The sequence below is a fragment of the Coturnix japonica genome, chromosome 4 (assembly GCF_001577835.2).
Source record: "Coturnix japonica isolate 7356 chromosome 4, Coturnix japonica 2.1, whole genome shotgun sequence".
NCBI lineage: Eukaryota > Metazoa > Chordata > Aves > Galliformes > Phasianidae > Coturnix > Coturnix japonica.
The window spans coordinates 13109416-13132228 of record NC_029519.1 but is presented as its reverse complement, the minus strand read 5'-3'; the positions used below and the strand labels follow the sequence as shown (position 1 = coordinate 13132228).

The following is a 22813-nucleotide window of genomic DNA, read 5'->3' as shown; positions in this document are numbered from 1 at the left end:
GGAGAGAATGATCCCTCTGGATAACTGATCATTGACTCAAAAGATTTATGATCTGAGCTGTCACACCAACAATCTGCTTAACAATAAAATGCTGTTGCAGAAAGGTTCCTTATTTATGGTCTCTATTTACACCCAACCACACAAAGCCCAGCTGCACTCTGAGCTCACAGGCCCTGCTGCTGCTACGGTATAAGACTGAGGAGAAAGAACAGTTTGTGAAGAAGTGACAGATGTTCTTAGGATCTTCCTCAGCATCTTCACACTGCAGTATGGGACTGTAAATTAAAATCATGCCTGAACCTTCACATCTACACTCAGGTGAAACACTTAGTTCAGGCATTATCTGAGTTTTAAGAGGCAGGAGATCAGACTGAGTATTCAAGAAAGCAATGTGTATACAGTGCCCTGGACAGCAGCAGTGCAATTCTGCAAAGCTTTGTATGCATCTGGAAGACTGCGGATCTTTTGGAGTATTTCAATTCTGACTTCACATGTAAGAGTACAATAGAGTCATACCTGGTGACTAAAGTTCACAGGTGCTACTATTGCAAGAGCAGTAATAAAAATGAGAAAAACTAACAACTTCCCATGGTGACATTTCAGAACTTTTTAAAAGTACATACTTATATTTAAGCCTCACAAGTTTTTAACACAGTTAATAAAAAAATCATTGCCTGGAGAGCGTCTTTAAAAATGTAAAATCTCAACAAAATTACATGCTTGAGACTTCTGATAAATGTTACATCTCCTTCTCTTAACCACAAGTCACAACTATCTACAATCCCTTATAAATCACACGGGCTAGGATGGATGCGAGACCTAGAGCTGCAGTGGGAGAAATACAGCCAGAGCAGAGTTCAACCTATGAACTGATCCAAACGTCAGCTTCCTAGAATCAATCCCTCCTGGAGACAAATAACTTCAAACTGTAGCGCAGGAGTGGTACATTGCACATCCTGACACCCCACAGATTCCTGTGGTACAGAATACATTAATAAGGGCCAAAGGTTATTTTCCAGCAAAGTTTGTAAATTAAATTCCATAGGAAACCAAACAAAAGGCTACACAAGTGTTCACTTATCTACGAGCAACAAATTCAAAAGTATTTCATTCCAAATTTTCCAAGGTTGCCCTGACACAGCAGCTTATACAGCACGGATACGTGGCAAACAAAGCTAAATTAACCAGTATCAAATTTCAGTCAAATATACTAACCCAAGAAGGATCTAAAAAGACTTTTTGTCTGAATGAATTTAGGGTTTAAGACCTTTGCTAATGGTACAGAAAGCGATAATGAAAACACAAAAGGAATTTAGTTGATTACTTTTAAGTATGCAGGCTGGCACAGAGGCACAATAGGCAAACAAAGGGTGGATGAGTAAGTTATCTCAAGGTATTTATCTCAAGGTATAAGTGGTCTAACATTTCAGTTTAGATCAGCTACAGAAACATTCCTTGCCTCACACTGAAGAAAACACCTTGCATTTGCTATGGTGGAGTTGTAGACACTTGCACCAAACCACAAGGAATGTAACGGGGCTGCTGAGGAGCTGTCAATAAAACTGTCCTCCCTGTCATACACATGCTCCCATCTGTGGTCACACAGAATCACAGAATCACACAATTACCCGGGTTGGAAGGGACCTCAAGGATCATGTAGTTCCGACCCCCCTGCCTAGCAGGGCCACCAAACATACACATTTACTAGATCCATGGACAGTCTCCTGTCTGATAACAGCGATACTGAACAGGATTTCAGGCACCTCCCCAGCAGGCTGCCCTGCTGTGCTTCCTCACTCTATTTTAACAGCCTTTCTCCTCCTACAGACACCAGTGCATCCAAAGCCACTTAAAAATACTTAAAAAGAACATCATCAATCAATGTCTTTTTAAAAGCTGAACTTTGTTCTCAACACTTAACCATGTTCATTGTGTATCAAATATGATATAACACAGCAGACTCTGTAGGCCAGAGAAATGATTTTTTTTTTCCTGCTCTTTCTGTCCAGTCTGCCAGAGATCCTAACCTCAACAGCACCAATGCCAACTGCTTCACACAAAGATCCAAGAAGTCCCACAGCTGACAGATCTGAGATAATGCAGTCACAGGGAAACAGTTCCCCCACCTCCCAGTGCTGCTGAAGGCAAACATCCAGATGTTGCATAATAGTTCCCTAAAAAAATAAAATAAAAAATTTAAAAAATAAAAATAAAAATCAAGCACCTGACTTGAATGCTATGAAACTGATGCTTTTCAGATGGTTTTGTTTCTCTCAATTTTTATCATTTAGAATTAGAATTACTTTTCCGTGGCAGCTCTACAATAAACTTGCTGACTTGTAGCATTCTACTTCTCTTCTGCAACATCTTCTAGGTATAATTTGTGTTCCTTTGACACAGAGACAGGTAATATCTAAATAATCCAATATAGGACATACAGACACTCAATACGTGAGGAAATAATGATCACTCATGCCAGACAATGAATAAAACTTCAAAAGGAGCGGAGTGCAATCAGCTCAACAAGGCCCTCAGTGAGGTGCTAGGTAAGATGCAGGCACAGTTGTCACTATAAGAACAGGAGCACAGACAACATCACAGAACAGTTAAGTGCTTGTTGTTTTGGTGGTAGTGATTTTTATTTTTTTTTTTTATCTACCCTTTTAATATCTGCATCCAATTTTTAAGGATCTTATAATACATCTTTCACTACCCATCTATAACAAAGAAAAAAAGGAGCAGTTTCCATTACCTGAAAAGAAACTTGCAACATTCTTCATAAAGATTAACAGCACTGTCACCCTTTCATTACAAAAACACACAGCTAAGGAAGCACTGCAGAACAGAGATGTGTGTGCTGCTGGGCTGCAGAAGGGCCCCTGCAAACAAGCATGTGGTGGAGCTAGCCCGTACCTGTGTCTCACTGCACATTCCTCCCTCAAAGGAATTCAGAGCCAAAAGCCGGTACCCCTCTGCCCTCCTGTGTGTGAGCTCACAGCACCGGAATGAAGAGGAGGGAAATAGCTTTCTCACTGGAATTTCTTTAACGGGAATTACTAGTGCTCATCTCAGTGCTGGGATGATTCTGTTCAGTCATTCTTAAGCACAGAACGCTTAGAGTACAGAGAATACATCTATAACTATCTCAGCAAAATTAATTCCCGGTAAAAACAGCAATAAACAATGCAAACAACATCAGTGGGCTAACAGCCTTCTGTCACAAAACAGTCAACTGAGATCTGGACAGTAGCATAATGAAAGCAATTAAAATAAATAAATCACTTTTCTCTTGTTTCATAGCTAGAAGGTAACAAGAAAGTAAAATAAAAAACACCTCAAGAGTTAAAGCCAATAACAGAATCCTGCTGTTCAGAACAACTTTGCATGAAAATTATTTAATTCTTATTACTCAATTTTTCATTTATTTTTTAAAACAAAATTTCCTGAAATCTGTTCAGCACTTACTGCTTTCAATACTAGATTTACGTTTGAGGGGGAAAAATGCACATCATTCACAAATCACATCACCTTTTCATGTGTTTTTAATGTAGTATCCATTTACTTCTATCCAAAATACTTGTCCAACAGTTCAGTTTGTTGTTCCATAAAGTATCCCTGAAAAGAGTCATCGTAACACTGAAAATCTGATAAAAACATTCATTAAGTCTGCTCTGCCACAGCCAGACTACAGCTGAGATAAGGCTGCTTTCTAATGTGCCGCTCCTCTCTGAACCACACACAGAACTTGGCTGGCTTGTGTGAAGCTGAAAGATAAAATCCAACTGGACCCTGGAAAATTCACACTACCATACTAGTTCATAGAAGAAAATTGAAGTGGACAGTGTTTCCTAAACAACCACAATCAATTTCATACATTTCCATGCAGTACTGCTTAGAAATGCAACCCTTCCAGCTCTCCAAAGACAGGCTGTGCAAGCCTTCCATTTGCAGAGGGCCCTAGGGCACACAAAACACTGCCAATTATGGTCTGACAGTTCAAAGAACTATGCTACCTAACAGACCGGGATCATTATGCAAAAAGCTATTTGCATTTCCCGGCTGGAACATCTGTCCTCATCCAGTGGATGAGCAGAGAAGAAGGAATCACAATTCAGCCCTATTACTGATTTGCCATCCGTGCTAGGGCAAAACTGCATTTACACGTGGGAGGCAGCAGTACTACCATGTAAACTGCCACAGAACAATGAGGGTAGGCACAGCTGAAAGACACCTGCAAAGTACTCAGAATCATGACTGAAAGACAATAAAGTAACAGAACAAGCACTTAAGTATTTGGAAGTTAAGACTATGATATTTTACTTTGTACTTATGTAAGGGAAAACAAAGTCAAATGCATGTCTGTGATACATGAACTCTAGAAAAAGGATAAAACAGACAAATATTTTAACTGTTACCAGCACTTCCATTTCTGGACTCATTCTAGCCCACAGTTCTGCAGCCCACTTCATCTCTGTAGAGCCTTCCCACAAGCTCAGGTAATTTTCTGCAGCTTACTCGAGACACAGAAGGCCCTCAGTTCCCAGACACCCCACTGAGGGCTCTCAACATTCCACATGCTTCAGGGCCAACACATTAACATAGAAATTGTACCACTAAGAGGTATTAGGTCCAACCACAGTTTGGAGTTCACTCTAATTATCTAGTCAGATTTTAGTTTAACACTAACAAGATTATAGATTCACAGAGATTAATCTTGTTAAGAGTACCAGAGAGAAAACCATATAATCACTACCTTGGAGAGAACAGCTAAAGTATTCTGTTTATGGTCACCGACACATTTAGCTTCAAAAGCTCTCTGGCATTTAAAGAATATTCTTGGTACCTACTTGTGGTAAATGCAGGCCTAGGATCCAGCATTTACTTTGGTAACTAGAATACTTCACCTCTATTACTGCATGTTTAGAGAGCTTCGTCTCTTCACCTATTTCCCTAGCAAACCAAAGTAAAAAGCATGTATATTTCAAAAGCAAGCAGGAAAGTAAGCAGCTCGCTTTCAGCACCCACAGCTAACTACAGCCCATTGCTGTCGCGACTGGGAGATGGAGACTCACCACGCTTTAATCCTTTCTTACAATAAAAAGTCATCGCACTCTGTACAAAGCACTACACACTGTACAAAGCAGGACTTGCCAGCTACACTTTCCAGCTGAATCCACACTTCACTTACGCTGCAGTTCATGTAGAAAGTGTTTACAAAGATATATTAATTTTGCAGATAATGCTCCAACTTTTCAACCCCTTCAAACACGCTTTGTTGATAGTCTACAACCTCACACGCAGGGCTGAAACTGAAAGCCTACAGGCTCCTTTTATGGAAAAGTCTGAAGACTTCTATGAATTCTTAATTTTACAAGCTTGCTTTTTGCCAAATGCTTCTGCTCCTGCAGGCTACGTTCTTTTAGCTGTTACACCCTGCTGGGTGAGCAGGTTTAATCATCAAAGTAAAACGCAATGATTCACCTTCCTATTGTTTTGATGAGTTCACACTACAGCAGTTGCAGGGATTCTAAACTGTTCTCAAAACGTATGTATTGTACAGAGCAAATGATTTCTGAACACCCCTTCATGGCAATATTGTAATCAATATGATGTGAACAGTTACAGCTATTAAACCTCCTTGAGAAAGTCATGTAATTAATCCTTGTGTTAATTAATTTAACTTGGTTACAGTAACAAGTATTCGAAGTTCTTTTAATAAGCATAATAATATTCATAAGCCTATTCCTTAACTGCAATTTCATATTTTATTTATTTTTTCTACACCACATTTTTCCTCTCTCCAGCTGCTTGTATGGAAAAGGGGACACAACAAATATGCAAACCAATGGGAAAGGGAAATACAACTCGTTTCTTACAGAAACCTTGCTAATATGTTACCTTTTCTGGCAGTTCACAATTAGCCTAGATGCAATACTTAGATGGTTTTACCTGTGTTATATGTCAGACCAAGGTCTTGCTAACTGTTGAAGATGGTTTGTTTCTACTGATAATGGGAAAAGTCACAAACATAAGGCACAGCCCTCAAACAGATTTGTACAACAGAGATTCCTAGGTAACAGGTGTTGACATGTTCTCACTGCTACTGAGTGAGGCATCAGAAAAATCACTGCAAGATTAATGCCAGGAAACATACTGGCAGCATCTCAAGACTATGAAGACACAGAGGAGAACATAAGAGCACAGTGAGGCTAGGGCTAGTGATAGAAAGTATGGAGGTTCCTGCTGAGAAGTAAGCAGACCAGTGAGTGAATCATCAAGCAGATGTGGAATATAGCAGCCACTGACACCTCCACAGACTGAAACAGATCAGACCAACCTATTTCACAGAGCTGATCCTCTCAATATCAAGGGAACCAAATGAGTACGGACCACGTGAACTGGATGGTGCTGGTTCAGTGGTCCAGCGAGGTTGACTCAACTAAAGACAAACAAAATCCTGCAGAAGCAACAAGAAGGTGGCAAGCTTGCACAGTCCATAGGGATTACTACAGCTATGGACCTGTCTGGAAGAAGAGTAGAATCAGAGGGTGAGTTCAGTTTCCTCTGACCAGCAGGAACTGTGGAAAAAAAATTAATAAAGAGTTCAGGGGAGCAGATCTTTGATTTTATGTTAGTTTTGCCTCTTTTGGTTATCTCAGACCTGTGAAAAGAAGCTATTCTGAAAATATGATTTTGAACACAAGTAATATCATTGATATCAACACCTTCTATGATTTTGTTGTGTACAGTCACCAGAAACTGTAGTAACACAACTTCCATATAAATCTGGCCATCACTGAAAGGAAAAGAAAAAAGCCAACCTGCAGGAAATCTGTGCAAAAAACACAGGAACAGATTGTTTGATTTCTTCAAGCATTTTCAGTTTTCTTGGCCAGACCTCCAAAGACCATTTTTGCAAGCACCGGGTAGTAAACAACAACTTACCTGCTCTTTCTCTTAGACAAGGAAACTGAAAGAGATATCAAGTTCAGCCTACAGTCTTCTCAGGAGAGTAAGGCTCTTCATGGGGATATTTTGAGAAAAAGAAAAATTGAATCACGTCAGTTGCTGATCTCCTGTCTCACTGACTTGCCTTCCTCTAATATTACTTAAAGCTACAGTCAATAACAAGTCAAAACTGAGTTCAACTGCATTTCACAAATACTCTCTTAGAAGAGCCTCTGTCTCATTCCAATTCCTTTGTTAGAACAATTCCTTCCACAGGTAACAACATACAAGACTTAACTTTACTTCTGGTCAAAGCAAGCCATCCAGTATTTGAGAATGGATTCTCAGAGAACTTGAAAATTATTCACGAAAGATCCTTAAAAGTTCTTAATTTTCTCTCAGTCACTATAATAACATTTAAGCCAAGACACAAGTGGTACTAATCTCCCTACAGATGCTGTTTAGGCAATTAGTTAATTCAAAACTGCCATCCACAGAGAGGCACACAAACCCACTTCGGAAGGAAAAGAGCAGATCAAGTATTTCAGCAACTCTGACAAAGCCACCACCGTTTTACTGTCACAACTTCTGGTAAGCTGTAGCATTCTCATAACATCTGTAAGCATCAGCTCATTACTACAGTTACCTCAGGAAGAAGAATTAGGAAGGAGTTCGGTATCAAACCCCTACTCACCTGGAGAGAGTTTTCCACCAAATCTGACATATCTTGGCAAAGGTTAGACATTTAACAGTATGATATCTGCTTCACATACTAATATACTTCACATAAAACAAATTATCACTTCTTTTTCCCCCTTTAGAAACAGAAATTGAAGATATATTGTTATTAGGAAATTGGTTATTTTGCAGAGGTCATGCTCAATGCAATACAAAATCTTTGCCAAATAAGTGCCTCTACACTTATACCCTCTTATCGATAAGAGGCTGCTTTACTTTGTAAGTAAATCCTGAGTCTTACAAGATATTAAAAAATAAACACAACCTCCTCACAATTTCTTTAATTCTGTAGACCTCTTCCTTACACAAGCAAATATATTACAGACATTACTGGTTTCTTTACAAAACTCAAGGCTTGTAAAGTAATTATAGCTGTAGAAAGTCAAACAACAGGAGGCTCGCGTATCTATGAATGCTGATCAAAATGGTAGAGAAACAGGAAAAACAACACACTTTAAAACAGATTTTAATGGATAAGAACATATTTCCAGAAACTTTACTGTGGAAAGTGGAGTGATGAGAGTTACATCTCTGTTTTTAAATACCCATTTTCTACTCACACAGATCTCTAGGCCAGAATTTATCTTTGGCATAAGTCCACTAAAAATAATCAGCTTGGTTCACTTAAGCAGAACACATTAAGTGCAAATATGTTAAGAAATATTTGTATCATAGATGAAAATCACACAGAAAACCTCGAGTATGTTAGGAGAAGAAAAACAGGATGACTTGGGCTACTAACTTACTGTAAACTAGCTGAGCTTCAGTCATTCAAAACTGAGCAAACTGCTCAGAACTGGTTTGACTCAACAGTTTTTATTTATCTTGCTTGGATACTTCCAAATGGGCTTGATGTACTGCAGAACAAGATGTTATGCAGCAGAAAAAGAGCTATCTCTACTTAATCTGCACATTCATTATCAAAGACACAAAAAAAGATTTGAAAGAGCAGCAAAAGCAAATGAAGCCTAAACTCATAAAATAAAAGATTAATAAAATAAAAGATAACTTATCTGAAAGTTCCAGAAGTACCTCCCTGACAAGAAGAGGATCATAGTAGCTCCTTTGGCTACCACATCAATAACAGCACACATTCCAGGTGCATTCAACTAGCTTAAGAGTAAGAAAAAGAATATAAATAAGGAGTTATCTCACCTCTATGCCAAGTATACTTCCAAACAGACACAGAACGACTGCTGCAATTACTGGTAAGAGGAAACTTCTCTGAGAGCTTTGCAAAAGGATGAGAATCTCAGATTCCACTGCAGAAGACCATCACACCCCACCTTACATTTATAAGATACCCTCACCTCCATTCCATAAATGGGGTCTAGGAAGGGGTGGACCCTGGCACCATGTCTTCTGGTCACCCAGGTGCACTGTACAGAGCTGAGCTCCCCTGGGCTGGCCCTGCCTCCCACCAGGTGCTCAGTCTCTGCTTCAAGCTGTAACTTAGCAGTTCTGCTACAGTATGCTTTTAAATCCTGTTCCTACATACATGCACTTGTAATAGAGACTTCTGAGCTAAAGCCATCTTTGGTACAGCTTTATTGAAGATGCTGGCCACTGCCTATTGGTCATAATGTTCCAGAAGAACGCTCAGCAAATTGCTGCAGTATTTATGAAGTTTCATTACTGAAATCAGATCAACTGAAGGAAAAGGAAACAGTTATAAGTCACACCACCTTCAACAAGGAGTGCTTCAGCTGCTGACCATTTCTAATAGCTTGGAGAAAGCTACTATCTTTACTCATCTATTAACGTTGTATTCCACAACATTCAAGTGATACAGCAGAGAACTACTCAGGAATCCTACAGAGATTCTCACTTTTTGGAAAAAAAGTTCTGCTTACTGCAAAAACAGGCTTATGTTTTCTCTTCATGGTTTACTTTGTGCTGGAAGGTGTTAAGTGTAACTGGTTTCTTGTTGCGTTGGATTTTGTTTTCATTTGGCAACACCAGAAAGTCAATTACCCACTGTACCTGAAAAGATGACCAAAAGTTCTCTTTCTTTCCTGTTGAGCATGACTGACAGATTTTTAATAAGAGTAATTAAGTATCTTAACTGCTCAGACATATAAAGCGCTAAAATTATTTGATGAGCCTGGTTCTGGTTCTTTCACACTTTCAGACTGCTCACACAAAGCCAAAGATTTTGTTTGCTTTTCTAACTCCAACAGAAAATGCCAGAAAGACTCAGAAATGGCACATAGATGTTGTTCTCGCTTTGGTAGATTTCCCTTGACAAAGTCCCTTCATACACAATGAAACTTGTCAAGAAACTGCAAATAAAAGAAAAACAAACCAAATCTTGAGATGTGCTTCTCCTAATGGTTATACGGCAAAACTGGAACAGTTTCAAACGCTGTTGCTGGTCACTTCTGCACCAATCAGGACAAATTTCACTCATGCACCGCACAGATTCATACAAATGACTGCAAAACACATTAGCTGCATTTGATTCAAACAGCTTTGAAAATACCTGCTGCGTTTCCACATAGATCCCAGTGCAGAGGAACACCCAGGAGAACAGTTGTTGGTTTTGTTGAAGGAAAAAAAAACAAACACACAAACCAACTTATAAAAGAAACTCTCACAGTTGTGCATGCTGTCTAATCTCTTAATCTTTGGGAAGATTAGAGCCTGTAGCTACCACCTGATCAGGAGGGTGAAATCCTACCAGCCCAAGGCGTTAGGAAAAGCACAAGGTAAAAACAAGTCCTTTACGTTCCTAAAAGCTAACCCCCTCTGCTATTCAAGACTCTTCAAAAGATTCCTTCTCAGCGGTACAAGAAAGTTCTCAGTCCTTACAACTTTAATCAAAAGAGTAGCAAAAACACTGGGAAAACATTGGCTCAGAAAGCAAGAGCTCAAGTTTTCAACTGTTTTTGTTAGAAGCTTGTTAGAAGTTGGATTTAAATAAACACTCGTAGGGCACGTTATACGAACGGCTTCCATTGATTCCTCGCAGGCAGTGCGTGGTAAAGCCAGGACCACAAGGACTGGAGAGCATTGTACGATCCCTATTAACATCACAATGTAACAAAGAGATCGCCCCGAAGGACCGCGCGGCTCTCGGGCTGACCGTGCACGATGCTCCCAGCCCAGCCACGGCACCGACAGAACCGACACCGCGAAGGCGTGGGAAGCTCGCGATCCCCCGCTAATCTGCTTCAACGTTAATCGGGAACAGCGGGAGGAAAATGTGTGTTGACGCCATAAAGTTGTCAGACTGACAGATCGTAAAGTCACCGCTTCTGTGCGTTACGCGGGATCTAAACGCGAGTTCGGCGTCGTGCCGGGATCCCCCCACACCGCGAGGGGTCCAAGCGGGCGGGGGGCGAAGGGAGCCCGAGTCCCGTCGTAACTCCGCGCTATGAGAGCGGGGCCAAGCGGGGGCGCGGGGCAGCACTTACCGCGCTCACCGGCTCGGCGTGCAGGCTCAGCAGCAGCACCGGCAGCAGCAGCAGCGCCCTGCGGGGAGGCAAAAGGAGAGCGCGGCGTCAAGCGGGGCCGGGGGCGGGAGGGGGGAATGGGGGCAGCGCCTCAACACTCACCCTGTGCGCCCCGGGGCCGGGCCCATGTCTCGGGCGGCTCGGTGGAAGGGCAGGACCGCCACCGGGAGCAGCTCCAGCACACACGGAGAAAGTTTGAGAGTCTGAACGGAGGCGAAGCACCTGAGGGGAGGGGAAGGCAGGGCCGGGCCGGGCAGGGCAGGGTAGCGGCACGGGACGAGCGCACCGCCCCTCCGAGGTGCGCCCCGCCACCGCGACGGCAGCGCCACCCCCTGCACCCCGCGCCGCCTCCGCCGCAGAAAATAGTGCGGGGTCCTGCGGCCGTGCCCGCTCCGTGGGGCTGCGAGGCGGGGAGAGGCGGGTCAGAGCCCTTCGCAGCCGCCCAAAGCCCGGAGCCCGGGGGAAGGGCCGTGACGGGGAGGTGCTGCCCCGCAGAGAGAGCCGGCACCCGGCTCTGCCCGCACACGCACGCCACGCGCCCGCCGCGGGGTGCGGATGAATATTGCGGGGCAAAGTAGTCCCGGGAGGACTTGAGCCGGGAGAAGCGGGCGAGCGCGGCAGAGGGGCGGGCGCTGGCGTCGGGGCGGCCGGCGGGAGACGCCTGCGGGAGCCGCGCTGCCCCGCCGGGTATGCCCGCGTCGCAGGGCCGCTCCGGGAGCTCCTGAGCGGGTGGGAGGATGGAGCGGCGGTGGCCGAGCCGCGGCCCGGCCGTGGGGTGTGTGCTGGTGCTGCTGCTGGGCTGCTGGGGGCCGCGGGAGGCGGCGGCGGCGGTAAGTGCGGGGCGCGCGCCTTCTCAGCTCTTTTTGGGGCCTCGAGGGCGGGTGGGCTCCTGGGGCCGCGGGTGCCGGCACCGACCGGGCGGGCAGAGCAGCGCGGTGCCGCCGGGCTCCCCTCGGGTGCCGGGGCTGCCGTTCTCGGACGCTTCTCTCGCCCCGCGTGGGAGCGCGGAGCCGTCGGAGCGCGCCGGGCCGGGGATCGGAGTGCTCGTGGGGTGAGGGCGACGGGCGGGTTTTGTGCGGGCTGAGCCGGGGGCTGCGCTGGGACAAAGGAGGAGAAGGGCCCCGCCGCGCTGCCCCAGAGCGCACCTGGAGGCGGCGGCGATGTGCGGATGGCACGAGCGGGAGGTGACGGCTCGGCGGTGCCGTGGTGCCGTGCCGCCGCCAAAGGCCCCGAGCAGAGAGAGGGGCTCCCTGGGGCCATCCGCTCCGCTCCGCCGGCACCTTCTGCTCCGTAACGCCGCCCGCTTCAGCCTGACTCTGCTTCGCTTTTCTCACGGCGCGCTCCTCCGGGGCTGACTTTGTAAAGCTTGCTTGGAAGGCAGTTCTGATCTCTGGTGATATCTCGCTTGGTAAAAGCTCGTGGCGTGGTAGGAGGTGCAGCTGTACTACGAGTACACTCATTTTGTAGCTAGAGCTGACAAAATCTTGTCATGGATTCACCTTTGAAGTGCATTCCTTTACGGTGAGACTCCGTAGACATCTCACTTGCCCTTCCAAAGCTGAAGCACAGCCATAGTGCACTCTTTTTCTTATTCTCCCTCCTTGAAGGTGTGTACCCAGGTGTAAGTGATACCAGTGTGCGGTCAGTGCCTGCAGGTTGCTAGAACTGCTTGTCTTCCCATTGCCTGTGGTGCTGCTTTTGATGCTTCATGAAGTGCCACTCAGCCTCTACTGTCTCCTGTAACATTCCCCTCTTTTTACTCCAAAGGAAGGTCTAGGGAAGTCCTACCTGTGGGACTTAATGGTTTTAGGAGGTAGGGATTGAAGACAGATAGGCCTGTGTGCATACATATGGCTCTTTTCTTTTTCCCTTTCAGAAAAGTGCCAAAGCAGAGATCTGTGTGGAACTAGTAGGAATCTGTGGGGTCTTGAAAAGAGGCTGTGCTGGGCTGACCTCAGAGAGATGAAGAGAATAAAATGGTGGAGGAGATGGTGGGATTGTGGGTCTGAACACTGCTTGGTGCTGCAGCCTTCCTTTTAGCATGAGTCTTCTGGGGGTGTACCTCTCCACGGTGAGATAAGATTAGCTCATGACCTGAAGGCTCTTGGGGGGTGGGAAACAGAGACACACCTCTGTTCCCAGTGTGCATAGGTCCCGCTGACACTTTGGTTTCCTAATTCTTTAGTGTTCTGATGTCCTTGAATTTCCCATGACTGTGACAATGCTGAACAAATGCTGATCCTTATCAAGTAAGATCAGCATTTTACTTTTCTGATTGTCAGAAGCGCTGGAATTAACGTTCCGGCAGTATGCATGAAACACACAGTCTCTTTGTGAATGTTGTTCTGGGGCCTTGTGTGAGATTTCCTGACCTCAACAGGATGGATGTGGTGGGATGCGTTCAGGCTGCTTTGGTGTCCTGACTAAAATAGTTGTTAGTCAAACTCATCATGCAGATCTTAAGTGCAGAAATCACACAATGTTTGTTCCAGGCTGTGTAGTATATACAGTGTAATGAGCTACAAGGTAACAGAATGTCACTCTCTTATCTGCTCAACTTAATGAGTAAGGCATGGACCACACGGCGTTCTCCTGTACAGGCTGATGCCGATGTTGGATGAAGCATGCAACAAGCAGCTGGCAGTCTGAGAAAGGTCCTGGTTCAGAATGAGAGAATGAATGAGATGGGAGATGGTGTCATCTGTGCGTGGTGTGATTTCCTAGGTAACTTCACTGAAAAGGTGCTTATTTGTTTTATGTTTTCATTAGGGTGTGTGAGTGCTTATGCTTAAATAACTCAGTTTTTTATAAACCAGTTCACTCTACTTATAAGTGGAGTCTTTTTCTGGAAGGTTTATATTTTTTACCATCTTATAGAGAAGTGAGCACGAGCTGCAATTGTGGAAGCTAATCAGTCCATACTCTTTAACTAGATGGGTTATTGAATTGTGCTACTCTTCATGACTCAGTTGATGACTCCGTATTAACTTATATTGAAGGTGGGGGAAGAACTTTCATATTTAAGACCTCTATTTTTAGTGTGTAATCAGTTTTTATCAACCACTTTTGTTAACTTTGTCAGTAATTTCTGCATTACTTTATTTTTGTTGTGTACTGTTTTGCTTACAGTTTGACTCAAAGTATAAGAATGAAAGCAGTAGTTCAGATGTGGAAAGCATGCTGGTAGGACGGGTGTCACTTGTAGTTTTTAGTTGGTTTTATTTAAAGTAACTTGAATGGAAAGTCTCTAAGCTTTGCTGGAGTTTGTCTTTTGGAGATTATAGTGTATATAAATTCATGTGTATGTAGGTTCTTATTAGTTACAGTTTAATAGTCTTGATTTGTAAATGATGGTCACGTTTAGTTTCTAGTTTGTCTCAAGGATTTTTTCACAGTATTGGTTATTTGTTACTATTTTGAGTTTGAGAACTGCTTGTGCCTCTTTCCAGTTATGAAAGCTGGGTCTCTAAATGCAGGGAGAAATGGATGCTGGCCTTCAGAATTCCATGGATGTGTCTTGGTTAGTCATGCACAAGACTGTTTCGTAACGTTAAGGCTTGGACCCTCACACAGCTTGTCACTTGTTGAGGGCTTTGCTTTTGGCCTTTAAGGGTCTTAATTAAAGATATACAGTGGAAGCTGTATCTTGAGATGTCTTCTGGCATATATTAAACTGCAAACAAATCAAAGGAATCCTGAGTGAAACCTAATGTGATTCCCATTTGGGCCATAATAGGATCTTCTGTGTCTCTGCATGGGGAACAGTTACGTATCTTAATCAGTTTCTCCACATAATGGAAATGGACTGATAGTTCAGTGGAAGCACCTTGATTTTCACTTTCCTCTTTATGAATGAGTTAATCCGCTTGCTGAAATCAATTACTGAAGCTACTTACCTTTTCCTGAAGTAGGAAGGGAAGTTTTCATAGGACCAAATGTTTCTTAGTTTACATTACATGTTAAATAAACTTACGTAGTGACCTTTTTCCACGCTGAATAAGGAAGGAGTAGTGCTTACCATCATGCAATGTAGTTGCTGTTAGTTTTACTGGAACGTGCTGAAACTTCTTTATTTCAAAACAACTGAAATCAGTAAGAACACCCTGACAAAATGAACATGCATATTTGCTATCTGGGACAAAGTGCAGCAGGAGTCTGCACATGCAGTGAAGGTGTATTGTACACTTCAACCTTTCATTCACTTAAATTAAAGCTCTAACTCCTCTAATCACATCAGTTGTGTATACTCTCCATTGTATATCACCACTTAACAAGATATCTAGATAAAGTCTACTTGCATATTCTAGGAATAGCGTTATGCAAGCACAGTGAATAGAAAGCAGTCTCTGCCAATAACAGTAGTACCAGACAAATTGCTTTGAATGAAAATGCTTTTTGCTTAGCTGGTTCATAAGCTGTATGGACTCAGTAATACCTGAATCTACTGGGATGCTCTGAAGTTCTTGCAGTACCCAGTGCTTGGCTATCTGACATTGACTTCAGACTTGTTTGCTAAGAGCAGATGATTTATAGCGCAAAATACAGAAAATAAAACTTGCTCAAAAGGTACATTCTGGCATAGTTTTAAGGAGCCTTAAGCAGCATACTTTGCCCTCTATAAAAGGTTAGCAATGCAATTAAACTCTACTAAGTATCACTGATACAGTGCAGCTTTTAAAAAAGGAAATCTGCTTGTTAGAATACAGGTGTGTGGCATGTGGAGAAGAAACCTTGGTGTAACAACATGGTATCAACAGTGTAAGTGTAGCTGAGCCAAAGAGGAAAAGGTCCTGTTTTAAATTAGTCTAATGCTTGTAAGTCAGCTGCAAAGCAGCTTTTGTTTTAAGTCTTGAAGAACTCTAGTTTTTCTTCAGTTTCTGAAGATGTGGCCTTATATTTAGGACACTATTTGGGGTTCTAGGCTTAATTGGAAATACCTCAAAGTGGAGCACTGTTTTACAGTTGTATGACTTCAAAATTATCTGCACTGTGTAAATTTGAGCTTAGATTTGTTAATGCTTTAGTCTCTCTAAAAGCATCGATTCTTTAACTGCTTTATAGTCATACTGACATCTGTTTCAAGACTAAAGGTATTTTTGTTCGCTTATGGAAATGCATCTTTGTTATGGTCTGGAAGGGAATCTGGAGTAATGACCTGAGACTCTTCCAACCTGCAATGTCTTGTGTGTAAAATTATACCAGAGTCTAGCCATGGTCCCAGGGATAATTTCTACTAGATATCTTGCATATCCTGTAGTCAAGAATTAATCCTAACTGCGTCTAATATTGAGAGTAGATATTCATGTTTACTTAGAATGGCTAAAATATTTATACGCACATACTGCACAAGAAAAGTAAATTGTAGTAGCAACCTTGATAGTTTTTAACCTAAAGTGTGTTTTAGGGAAAGGAATGTTTTAAGCTGAATTTGGTGATAGCTTTCAAGGCTCTCAGTTATTGCTGCTCAGCCTTCTGCGGTTGAATTTCTCTCCCTTTTGGAGGGGAGAGAAAATAGTTTAGTCTCATCAGTATTTTGTTTTCTCTTGTTATTATTGTGTTTTTGTTTTTCTTTTCTTTTTTTTTTTTTTAACTTAATCTCTATGGAGAATTGAAGTGAAGGAGTTGGATTTTAATCTCTTCTTTCTTCTAGCATTGTAAAAGGCATTTGCACACAACGCTCAGACTAGAAGTCAAATAGCTGTCTACAAAATGATTGTTTTTCTTTACAGAGGCATATAACTAGACCTGCAAAACTCCCTTCCTGTCTAAAGTGACCTTTTTGTATGCTAGGCAGGTTGATCTCTGTTTGTTTCCCCAGCTAAAAACAGCCTAGTAAGTTTTTCTTGTTTGTTTTTTCCTGTGTCTGGTAAGGATTTATGCCAAAATGGCTTAAATGTGTTGGAGAATGGTGAAATGGTGAGTTTCTTGCTATTTTTTGACTGACTCTTGTTTCTTCTTAGTCTTTCAGGATCTTCAAGTAATTTAAAGCATTGGCAGCATGGAATGGAAGGGAAAAAATGTTGTATTTTGTTTTATAGCCTACATTAGCCACATACTGTCTGTAACTAGTAGTTATACCTGGGAAGAGAAAGCCTTCTGTTTATGTAAAACCTTCTCAAACAGATAGCAGACTTATGTATAAGTATGAACACTGGTAATACTCGTTGGTATCTTATGTCTAGTACATATAAGTGCAGTTTGCATTCTTTGAACAGGAGGAAATAAGATAAATGAGTTTCCTTTACAACTTAATGAAGAAAATCACCTATCGCTTAATTCTGTGAAAGCAGTGTTTCAATTCATTAGCACAATGTCTGGAGTAATCAGTTGCTTGTGTTTCTTTCCCTTGCTTCTGATTTTGGAAGACCATCCCTTCCTTTTCTGTTACTTTATTCTGTGATTAATACTCGGTAACTCCTCAAGAAGGGTGGGATTCTTTGCTAGCAGATAATGCTATAGGCTAACACAAGAGGGTTTCCCTTTCTGTTACAGAACTTCTTCAGTCGCTGTGTTTTTTCTGGGAGGTTGTCTATTTTGTGCCTAAAAGCTTCTTAATTTGCATATTAGTATAAAAAGTGATACAGAAACATTGTTTTGGAAACTGGGTATGTGTAATAAGGGATCAGTGCTGGATGGATTTCTTCATTTGGCTGTAGACATATGAGCTGTATTGTTTTAAGAGCTACCTGTTCCTACACAAATTAACTTTACATCAATGTAAACACTTTTGGGCAATATTTCTCACTTGCACGTGTAGAGAAATAGTTCTGAGATCACACCCAGGTAACACACAGCCATTGCTCCTCTGTTGTAAGCAGTGTTCTCGTCTTCTTGGTAGTCATTCTTTTTACCTACATTTTCCAATCAAACCAGGCAACTGAAGAGCTGTGATTTTAATTTTGCATACTGAACTCATTTCTTCAGTACTCTGGATATTACTGTGAACGTTAACACATCTTTCATAATAGTTAATTTTATTATCATTATGGCTCTTAATTTCCCTGCAAATTCCATGCCCTGGGTGAAAAGCAAGAGATCAAGATTAATCAAGCAAGAATTAGTGAAGTCTTGTGGTTTTTCTTGCTTCACGGTTTAGGAAAGAAGGCTAATTTTAGATTATTAAGGAAGATGCATCTCGAGTATCTCAACAGTCCACGCATAAGACTATCCAGTATCAGTTTGTGTTTACTAAATACAGTATTAATTATTCAGAAGTAAACCTTTCTATTTCCTCCTGAGTCCTGGTGGAGAATAAAATGACCATTGTGGGTGAAGAACTGTGCACTCACATTTAGAATACACCTCCTGGTAAAGGGTGCCTCTGCAAAGCAGCATCTGGGTGAAGGACCTGATGTACTCAGGTTAAAACTTCTTGTAAAGTAATTCTATCTGTGGAGTGGTAACTTATGTGATTCAGCTTACTTTGAATGAACCCGTTACACAGACTGACAGCAGAATTTGGCCTTCCTGACTTAGAAAATACATATGTTGAATTAGTCTAAAAAATTATTTATCTTCAACATTAAAAGGCCAATGTATTCAGAAGGAAAAGGAGGCTTTCTTTCTGCTTTGAAAGATGGGAATTTATATTGGACTACTCCTGTCTCTCTCCATGCTGTGAGCATATTGTTCTAAACTTCATTAAAGCTTTTCAGTGACTCTACCTTTTTGATGGCGAAAAGGCATAAGTTAATATATTATATAGAAGGCTGTTTGAAACAACAAGGAAGCTCTTAAGCTTTTTGGAGCTTTTCAGGAAGGTACTAGAGATAAATTCCTAAGTCTTTTAAACACTGATACTGAACTGAAGCAAAGACTGTATTGTTGTCAGTTGAGAGGCTTGGAGGACAAGTAGAGAAGGTGGACGGTTAGGTATTAATTCTGAGTATTAATGATTACAAACTGTTAATGAAATATGTGGGGGGGAGGGGAAATCTCCCATCACAGTCATGCGGGGTTTTGCTGTCCTTGAGTTGCAGCTATGTAATAGCAGCATGAACATCACTTTTCATTGGTCACTGTAAACACGCTGCCTGAGAAGCTCTAATTCCTTGCCTCTAAGTACTTTGGTGCCTTATGTGGGAAAAGAAAACTCCCATCCAATCAGTATAGGTAGTCAAAAGACTGCAATATTTGGAGAAAATTGACCCTAGCTTTTTGGCTCTCTGCTTCAGATTGAGCACTTTATTTTGTCTCACACTGTCATGGCTGATACTGATCAAATGTCTGAAGTAGCTGATATGTTTGAGTGAGCTGCAGCTGCATCTCAGTAGCTCTTTCAGTCCTGGTTTTGTATGCGATCATCTCTGCAAAGCTAGAGACCTTTACTGCCTTTGCTGTCTTTGCTCTGGTCTGGAGATAGTAAGTATAGGATACGCTTAAGGATTCAACTCCTGGAATGCTTTAATGTAGAGAGAAGAAAAAAAATAATAAATGACAAGCTTAGCATTTTAGCTTTATTGTAGAATTGGGAAAACATAAGAGTGGAGCTATAATTGTAGTGCGCTGGAGGGAGGTTAGATACCCTCTTGCTCGGAGCAGAGCTGTCTTCAAAGTTCTGTTTATTTTCATAATTGCAGTCTGAAAGGACACTGTAACAGCATCTTCTTTTCCAAACCTTGCTTACTGCAGGCATATGGCTGAATCTCTGGAAGTGCTCCATATTTAGTGCTCGTAATTAACCTACTCGTTACTGCAGATGCAGTATCACAAACTTGCAGCAGATTATTTTTTGGAGCATGTCCAAATAGCACTTGTGGGAGTTGGTATCCTCCCTGAAACAGTGCTTCAGGGAATACTTTCCCTTAGAGAAAGTGACTTCTTGTTTTGGAATGTGTGCAAATGCCAGTGGCTGTTTCTTATTCCTTCCAAACTTCACACTAAACTGCATCTTGAGTTTGAGGAAGGTTTTGTTTGGGGGTGTGGAAGCAATGTGTGTTCTCTCTTTGCTTGCTCTCACTTTTTGAAACTGGCAGTGCTTTAATGCAGCCCTTAAAAGAGGGCAACTCACTGGTATCTTTAGAGATGTGGTCATGGAATCTCCCTAACCAGTTGAGAGTTCTTAATTTGCCCCTGAATAACATCCAGAGAGTAACTGTAAATAAAATGAGTTGATGGAGAAAGCAATAACTTTCACTTCCTTGTTAAAGCAGTAACTGCTTGAAATAAAAATCTAAGGTGTGTTTTTCTCCATGTGCCCCTTCTAGCATTGATCAGATTTATTTTGTCTTTCCTATCACTGATACCATGTGAGTACCTTGAAAAACTTGTTGGTTTTCAATGCTTTTTGCAAAGATCTTACCAATGGTCCTTCTAGCTTGTTCAGTGTTGTGGGTTTTTTTTAATGCAGCAAGTCTTTCACAAGTGCCGTTGAATTCCCAGGTTGTGCTTTCTGCTTAGTGATGATTAGTTGAAACCAAATGTAATGATTCTCCTGATAATGCAGTGTAGAGGTTATACATGTAGTTTCACAAGTACAAGATATCAATTTCTAATCAAATTTGAATACCTAATTACAAACTCTTGTGTGTACCCTATTAATGCTAGCCTGAAGCTATCTTTTCTATTACTTTAAAGGCAGTAAACTAGATTAAATTCCACTTTTTTCTTTGCCCCTTTTAAATATTCTGGGATCAAAACAGTAGTAATCTCCTCTGTATTAGTGTAGGCTCACTTTCTCTTATCAAGGTGTAATTTAATCTTCTTCCCTGTACTTGAGGTGACAGATGCTCTGAAGAGACCCTGAGCTGGTGTTAGCACATGGCCAGTGCATTAGAAAATGAACTGAGGAGCCCACTGTTGAGATCTGCAGTATCCTACTCTTTAAGTGAAGTTAAGGGTATGAGTTCCCCAACAAGCATCTAATTCCCACTAAATACCACCTTCTTTGATTAGCTTTGGGAATGTCTGAACCTGTGTGGATAAATGAACAGGATGTCCCAAATCACCATCTCCTAATGCTTTTTTCATTTGGAAGGAGGTGCCCCTGACTTGCAGGGCTTGGACAGTTACTCTGTGTTCTTCCTTATATAAATTGGCCCACTCCAGAGCCACTTAGTTTCTCAGCTTTGATTCCCTGAGGCTAAAGTGTAGCTTTTCATCTATACTGAGCTATACAGAGAAAGCACTGACTTCAGTAGCTTTAGGTAATGAAATGTGTACATAGAGTATGGTGATGCTACGGGCATAAACAAATGATAAAACAGTTCTTACTAGAAGAACCTTGGAGCTATGATACTTGGTCCAAGGAATAAAAGAGAATGGAGAAAATTCCCCAGACATCTACCAAGCTTTAAGTGAGTTAAGTCTTGTTCTGACAGTTAAGAAGGTATGTACTTCTGCAGATAACATCTCAACACAGTATCGCTGTGCACAACCTCTATTCTTTTCAACACCTATACTTGCTTAATCTTTAATTTAGTGCTTTCTGTAGTTTCAAAATAGACCACAGAGAGGTGGTTGGGTTAATCTGAGATGCTGTTCTATTTTCTTTCATTTCTCAGAGGAAGAAGTGGAGTTGTATTCTTGTGTGGTCTGCTTCATGCACATGAAGGTGCACTTGTCAGTGTCAAAGAAGTGACATCCGTTAAGGGACTGACACTTCCTCTGATGCATGTTGTGTGGATAAAGGTGAGGAGCAGAACGTGTTCTGGGGAATTATTCCATTTCCTTAAGCAGGAAAGAATTATAAACAGACTGCTAGAATGAGAGGTATTATGATTGAACTACTTGGCTTGCAAGCGTATTTGAGCCTTACAAGCCTAGCTGACAGCTAGGTCTAAGTTTGTTACATTTGGACGTGGTTAGAGAAAGTGGAAACATCAAACACCTGTCACTTGGGAAAGGTCCTAAATGGCTAGTAAATCATAACCTGTAATGAGTGCCATATGGCACTTTTTATTTGCATCTGGAAAAAATCAGGAAGCCTCTAGAGGCTGGTGATTAGAGACTTGTATGTAAAATTCAAATAAAACTGAGACTTCTGGAAGTGAAGTGGCTTACTGTATATTGCTGCTGTCTGAATGGCAGGCACTCAAGGTTTGTGCCTTAGTGCAAGCATTGCAGGTATGTAAGTGGACAGGCAGAGATGAAGGCATGCTGAGAACGAACCATTCCTCTAATCTATAATGGATTTGTCTGTAGGTGACCTAGAGGATGGCTCAATGCAAGCTTTTATGGTATCACAACTGCAGCACTGAGTTAATACTCACAGTTTGTAAGAGATTTTCCCACATTGTGTGTGTTCACACTCAAAAACTTTCCTTGTACATCAATGCACAACTTCATTTTCTAGCTGTGGTGCTATCATTATAAAGCTACTTCCAGTGAAATATGTCCTTGTATGATGGGGAGTTAAAGGAAATGCATGTAAAGAGGATATTGTAATATCCTAGTTCTGTTCTAATGCTTTTCACATGGTTTGCTTCTGGAGAAGAATCTGATTTTCAGCAAGTAGACCTGGACTTCATGGTAGCAAAGTGTGGTCTGCTTGTAAAGGTGGTGTAAGAATGTCCTCTACTGATTCACAAAGCTTCCTATTGCAAGACTTTGAAGTTACTTGAGTTACTTTGTCTATGGTGTGTGTTCCTCTATTAGTGCCATCTCTTCAGAGAGTCTTGCAGGTTCTGCAGTGTGTGCTGAAAAGGGGAGTTTGTGTAGAGCACCTGAGGACT

At 41.8% G+C, this 22813-nt stretch overlaps 2 protein-coding genes across 6 annotated transcripts in view; one reads left to right on the top strand and one right to left on the bottom strand.

Moving 5' to 3' along the window:
- Positions 1–11523, bottom strand: part of COL4A6 (collagen type IV alpha 6 chain) — a 111678-nt gene extending 100155 nt beyond the window's left edge. For both annotated transcript variants that reach the window (XM_015860479.2, XM_015860480.2), the window contains exons 1-2: positions 11244–11523; positions 11103–11160 (exon numbers count right to left, since the gene is read on the bottom strand). In XM_015860479.2, coding sequence (XP_015715965.1) covers positions 11103–11160; positions 11244–11269 — 84 coding nt within the window. In that variant the 5' untranslated portion in view covers positions 11270–11523. The remainder of the gene's footprint in view (positions 1–11102; positions 11161–11243) is intronic.
- Positions 11524–11761: 238 nt separating this feature from the next.
- The window catches only part of COL4A5 (collagen type IV alpha 5 chain), a 73184-nt gene continuing 62132 nt past the window's right edge, over positions 11762–22813 (top strand). For 3 of the 4 annotated variants that reach the window (XM_015860476.1, XM_015860475.1, XM_015860474.1), the window contains exon 1: positions 21735–21770. In XM_015860476.1, the coding sequence (XP_015715962.1) occupies positions 21750–21770 (21 nt within the window). In that variant the 5' untranslated portion in view covers positions 21735–21749. Of the gene's footprint in view, positions 11972–21734; positions 21771–22813 lie in introns of those variants that run through there. The other variant, XM_015860477.2, reaches the window with a different exon arrangement.